The sequence below is a fragment of the Brassica napus genome, unplaced genomic scaffold, assembly GCF_020379485.1.
Source record: "Brassica napus cultivar Da-Ae unplaced genomic scaffold, Da-Ae ScsIHWf_1;HRSCAF=2, whole genome shotgun sequence".
Classification (NCBI taxonomy): Eukaryota; Viridiplantae; Streptophyta; class Magnoliopsida; order Brassicales; family Brassicaceae; genus Brassica; species Brassica napus.
Window position 1 is genome coordinate 25,220 of NW_026015418.1, and position 6,044 is coordinate 31,263.

Sequence of the window (6,044 nt, forward strand, 5' to 3'; positions counted from 1 at the left end):
TCTCTTCCTTCCTCCTTCTAAAAGCTCGCATAAGATGTCTCCATTTGCCACAATGAGTACATTTTGATGGGAGCCACAGATAAGTATATTCCACCCGAGTTTTATTCCCCTGAAATGTGAAGTTCATTGATTTTGGTAACTCTTTCGACAAATCAGCTTTGACAAACACCTTAGCAATCTTCAGATATATGCATTGCTCAGTTTCCGGATGTAATCTCGCAGGTATACCAACCGGACTTGTCACAAAACTTAAGCCCTTCCAGGAGAACATATCCATTGGTACATTCTTCAAGTGGACCCAGAGAGGTATTGAATGTGTTTCCTGCTCAATATCTTCTATTAATGGAGACCATTTCGCCATGATAACTGGAACTTCAGCAATGTTCCACATTGCTCTTCGTACAATCATGTTCCTCGTGACTGGATTACTCACTTTGAACTTCATTGTTGTGGAGTTAATCACGTAAACATCAATCATCTGCGACTTGTCACTTTGCGCCCAAATCTTATTGACAATCGCATGAACCTTGCCTATATGCGGAGCTTTATCCAAAAATCTTCCAATTAGAAAATCTTCCCACAAAGGAGCAGCATCCTTGAAAACTTCATCCGGCACACTCACAGATCCCACACCATCTTCCATTTGAATTTTCATCTCATATTTCTTCAAAATATTCTTCCCTTTAACCGCGTTAATCCACTCCCCCGTTTTCAGATCCGAGTTAATCGGAATAGACTGACTACCTTCCAACGTTTCTGTCGAAGGCGCTGATAGATTTTGTTTCTTCATCTCCGATCCCAAAGATTCTCCTTTTCCCACCGTCACCGAGTTTCTAATCACCGAACCTTGGTCACCCTCTTTCGTAATCACAACCTCCGAACCTTGAATCCCCATCGCCGGAGGCAGTAGATGACCTCGATCCCCCATCGGAGATCTAGATCCTGCTCCGGAGCCATTGAGATCCGCCGTAACCCCGATCGCCTTTAGTTTCGCCAAAAATCAAAACAAAATATAATTACAAAGTATAATTTGTTAGTAAATTTTCTTTTAATAATATTTATAATCTAATATATTAAAATAGAAGTCACAACTTCATTTCATAAGTGATTTTTTTTTTTAAGTTGGACCATCTCTTAGAAAATTATTTAAATGAAATTTTGTATACATATTTGAATTATTTGAACTATTCTAAGAAAAAAATGAAATAAATATTCCTATATTTTCTTTGAATGAAATTTGAATAAAATATTTTCATATTTTTTTATTACAGCATAAATATATATTATATTTTTCATTAAAGCAAACATTTAATAAATTAAATTAATTATTTTTTATTTATAGTATAAATGAATATTTTGTTTTTCATTTAACAAAATCTTTTAAATATTTAATTAATAGACAACATAAGAAACCTTCAAAAACATAGATAATAAAATGAAAATTCAGGTTTAGAAAGACAAAACAAACATAATGCATTAAAATTTTCGGTTTAATAATTTAATTGAAGCATACGCTTTATAAATTACCGGTTATGACCTAAACCTAATATATATATATGAGTATAATCGTAAGAATATTAATATCTGAGTTAATAAAGAAAAGAATAGAATAGAATGTAAAAAAAAAAAAAAATCCTCTGGCGATTGGCGATGGCGATAGCATTCAAGGCCAAGGGTATCGATGGCCAGCCATGAATGGGAACCGGGGGCTCGGGAGTTTCGCGTGAATCGTACGAGATTCAGTCGAATTGAAAAGTATGAGGGATTTGATGGAGATTGATATGTTCAAAATATCAATTTGAGATCTAACGAGATTTTGAAGACGGGGTTTTCGATTGGAGATCGGGATGAAGTTAACATAGAGGCATCGTGGACAAGACCTGCAGATCGGAAGAGGATTCCTGAAGATCAATTACGAGATCTACACTCTTTAAAACGAAATCTCTGATAATGGCTTGGGGAAAAGTCAATATTATGCAATATTATGGCTTGGTCTCTGGATACGGTTTCTATAGATGGTTCACGGGATTGTATGGATACATGTTGTGCGATTGTGCGAAACATGTTGGAAGGATCTGGTATTAATGTGCTAGGATTTTCTTAAAGCGTTCTTAGTAACTATAAAAGGAGCAAGGCTTCTTCGTTTACAGACACAACTTTCAGTTTTGTAACACAGAAACTAAACACTCTTACTTCTCTGTTTCTGGTGCCGGTGATCATGTCTCAGGGTCAACTGGTTGGAGCGAATGGTGATGGGAAAATTGGTGGAGGCAACCGAAAGAGGCTGAAGATTTCTGTTCCACATTTCGATAACTCTGACCTCATTAAGAGTTATTCCAAAACCTTGATCGGAAGGAGTATGAATCCAAGGAAGCAAGATATCTCGTCCTTGCTGGTGATGCTACCAAAGATATGGAAAGTGGAGGAGAGGGTAGCAGGCACAGATTTGGGATTGGGAAAGTTTCAATTCCACTTCGACAACCATATCATTTCGACTTTTGGATGATAGCCTTGGACCGATGGTAACTAAGGATGGCGAGAGATTTTCCTTCGGTGATCCCATTTTGGATCAAGATCGTAGACGTCCCCACATAATTCTGGTCAACCTCTACTTTTCATAGCATTGGTGATGCGATTGGTGAAACCACAGATGTGGATCTTTATGATGGTAAAATGCGGGTACTTGTTGATGGGCGCAAGGAATTGTGTTTTGATACAACGGTTGAGGTACTTGCAACTCTCAAGTATGATAAACTGTTTGGATATTGCTCGCTCTGTTCTAGTCTTTGCCATGCTTTGGAGTATTGCCCCTTGAATCCGAAGAGTTTGCTTAAGAGGAAGGAGATTAGAGATGGAGTAGCGAATCGAACCGAGGATCGAGCAAGAAGTTACAAGGGAGTGGTGATCAATGAGGGAGGAAGCAATCAAGAAGGTGAGAAGGATGTCAAAAGTATCAAGGAAAGGGTAAAGGAAAGATGTATGAGGAGCAAGACACGAAATGGGAGAGGGTGACTGATCGTGGAAACAAAAGACCATATTCAAACCGGTCTCACAACAAAAGTGAGGAAGGGAGTTGCAGATGCCGGAGTTCTCGCTGGGAACAATCAAGAAGGCCATCTGAAGAGGAAAGAATTCGATACGCCCGACCTTCACGAGGGGAAAAAGTCCATTAAGAGGGGAAAGAAGTCTGTTATGGAAGGTAAGAGAAGACACACGTGAAGAAGGAGAAATACGGATAGATGGAGAGGACAAGATTACTGTGCATCAGGAAGAGGAAAAAAACTTAGGATCAAACAGCAATGCAAGTCTTACGAAGGGAGTTACTCCACTGTTAGGCGACCAACGTGACTCTACTAAGGTAACTACGACTTTAGGAGATATGGGGAATGGTTTGATACTGGCTAGTGAATCTTTAGGTGATGTAACCACAACTCTAGAACAATATGGAGGAACAAATGTAGGGGTGGAATGGTCTCAAAATGAGGATGGAATGGAATTAGGTGAGGATGATCATAATTGGAAAGAGTCTGATGAGATATTGGAATTTGAGGATGAATTTCAGGATCTTACGGATGGTGAGGATAAGATAATGACTCAGGAGGGAGCTACGGAAGCGACTGAAGAAAATGCGCTTGTCAGAGATACAGCCGACACAGAGGCACCTGCAATGGAGAAGAAAGTTGCTCCCCGTAAACCACTATTTTCAGGGAATGTTGGTGTCCATACAAAGAAGTTTACTCAAGTCCTAATGTCGCCGCGTAAATGTGTAGCTCCCAAGCAGACTGGCCGGAAGGGAGGAGGAGGCGGAGGTGCTAAGAAGATGGAAGACAAGGGTCCCTTAAACCCTAAACAACTTCCTAAACCTTAAGCTTTATGGATAAGAGTTGTCTATTAGATTTATAATGGGATTGCGGGAGGTTTTTTATTTATGGTATTACTAAAATAAGCTCTACGAGTATCTTTTCTTTTTGGAATACTTTGATTTTGGGAGGGTTCTCAATTTGGTCTGGTCTGTTTGTTTTCTTAAGGTTATGGAATAAAAATGGTTGCTTTGGTTATTGGTATTGGATCAAATGTGCAACTGGATATGATTGCAGTACTAGTTCTTTTGTTCGGGAAATAGACTGCTTCACGCGCATAGTTTTCAGAAGGTATGATAAGGAATTAGAATGGTTTTGGTCTATTGGTATTGGACAGCGAGGCTCTATTGCACAAGTTCAATTGTTCTGGCTGGTCTCCTCAAACCAGTTACGAAACAGCTTTATGCATGGAGTTAGACTTGCAGACAACCGTGAAGACGTAGAAGACGATATGGCCCAGAGCATATGCGATTAGACATATACGGAATCTTTACTATATGGGGAATAACCCTTTTTATTATAATAGTGGTGTTCGTTTGGTTGCCGCAGCTTTTTGAGTCTGCGTCTGTTCGTTTTGGTGTTGTTCGTTTTTCAGACTCAGACGCAGCTTGTTGTTCGTTTCGAAGACGCAGAACATTGACGCAGACGCTGGACGCAGACGCAAGAAATTGATTTATTGCTGTTCGTTTGGCAGACGCTGCGACTATTTGATTTTGTTTATATTTTAATTTTATAAATTTGGAAAATTGTATTTTAAATAAATAAAATGTAGTTTGAATTTGTAAAATTATATTTTAAATAAAGAAATGTAGTTTACATATATTTACATGCATCAAAATATTATATTTAATTGATAATAAATTTTTAGTCAACTATACAAATTTAACAACATTTTTATCATAAATTAAAGAAAAAATAATATATCAAAATATTTATCACAAAACAAAGCTAAATAATACATAGTCTTAAATAAATAAAACAAATATTTCAATATCACATAGAAATGATAATCAAAGTTATAAGCAAAGAAAAACCAAGTCACTAACTTAAACATTTAATACGGTAAACGACCTCTACCATATTCATCTGTGATGTTCTTACGCAAAGCTTCCATCGCTCTATCACCAGTCGGCTCATATACAGTATGTCCACCACCACCACCATCATCATCATCTTCTTCTTCATCACTGTCACTATCAGCTTCTTCTCCTTCTGCTTCTCCATCATCATCACTTTGCCATTGTACAAAATCATGATCTTCCCGATGCGAATCACGTATGAAGTTGTGTAGCGCCATCGTCGCTGTCACGAGCTTAATCCACTTGACCAGACAATACTTTGGATGCTTATGATCCAAAATCCTCCATTTTGCTTTCCGTACTCCAAATGTCCTCTCAATCACCGATTGCAATCCTGAATGCTTTCGGTTGAACAACTCTCGTGCACTAACAGGTGGTCCTCCTCTAGCAAACTGACCAAGATGATATCGCATACTACGATGCGGACCAAGATACCCCGTCCTGGTCGGATATCCCGAGTCAACTAGATAATACTTTCCAGGAGGAGGATGTGGAAAAGAAGCCTCATTCCTCGCACAATGAGTCAAAACCTTTGTATCATGTGCTCTACCAGGTACACCGAGATATGCGTATATGAACTTCATGTCGAAGTTACATATAGAAAGAACATTCATTGTAGGATCTTGCTTTCTACCTTTATATGCTTCTGCATTGTGACTTGGAGGGCGAACCGGCACATGAGTTCCATCGAGTGCTCCAACACAATCTCTGAAATGAGGCCAATACCGATCATCATTCCTCAAAACCGGACTCACTCTTCCAAACTCGCCTTCTTGTGGTCTTAATGTATCCTCCGCAAACTTCAGAATAGCACTCAAACATCATCAAGCTTCCGTTGGACCGTATCCAATGATCTTTGATACCTTGCAGCAATATCCCGCTTCGTCTTATCTTGACCAACAGTCTCGAGAAACATCGCCACAGATTCCTCAAGGTAGACATGGTGAGTCTCTTTCAATCCATATCGCTCAGCTAGCATCTTGCACAAAGCTTCAAATTCTTTTGGTTCATTCGAAGAATGTCATAACATTGCTGATCAGAATTCATACATAAGTTGTTGAACATGTCGCCCATCCTGCTCCTCGATCAAGACATATCTGAGACA

The 6,044-nt window shown here is 38.9% G+C and overlaps 2 protein-coding genes across 2 annotated transcripts; one reads left to right on the forward strand and one right to left on the reverse strand.

Annotated features, from left to right (window-relative positions):
* Positions 1 to 1,576: 1,576 nt before the first annotated feature.
* Positions 1,577 to 4,058, forward strand: LOC125599804. Its single transcript, XM_048772887.1, has 2 exons — positions 1,577 to 2,078; positions 2,228 to 4,058. The coding sequence occupies exon 2, from the start codon at positions 3,380 to 3,382 to the stop codon at positions 3,866 to 3,868; it is 489 nt and encodes a 162-aa protein (XP_048628844.1). The 5' UTR covers positions 1,577 to 2,078; positions 2,228 to 3,379; the 3' UTR covers positions 3,869 to 4,058.
* Positions 4,059 to 4,914: 856 nt separating this feature from the next.
* LOC125599805 (putative nuclease HARBI1) lies at positions 4,915 to 5,918 on the reverse strand. The gene is made up of 2 exons (XM_048772888.1): positions 5,781 to 5,918; positions 4,915 to 5,739 (listed from the first exon to the last, which is right to left on the reverse strand). The coding sequence occupies exons 1-2, from the start codon at positions 5,916 to 5,918 to the stop codon at positions 4,915 to 4,917; spliced, it is 963 nt and encodes a 320-aa protein (XP_048628845.1).
* Between the last annotated feature and the right edge of the window lie 126 nt (positions 5,919 to 6,044).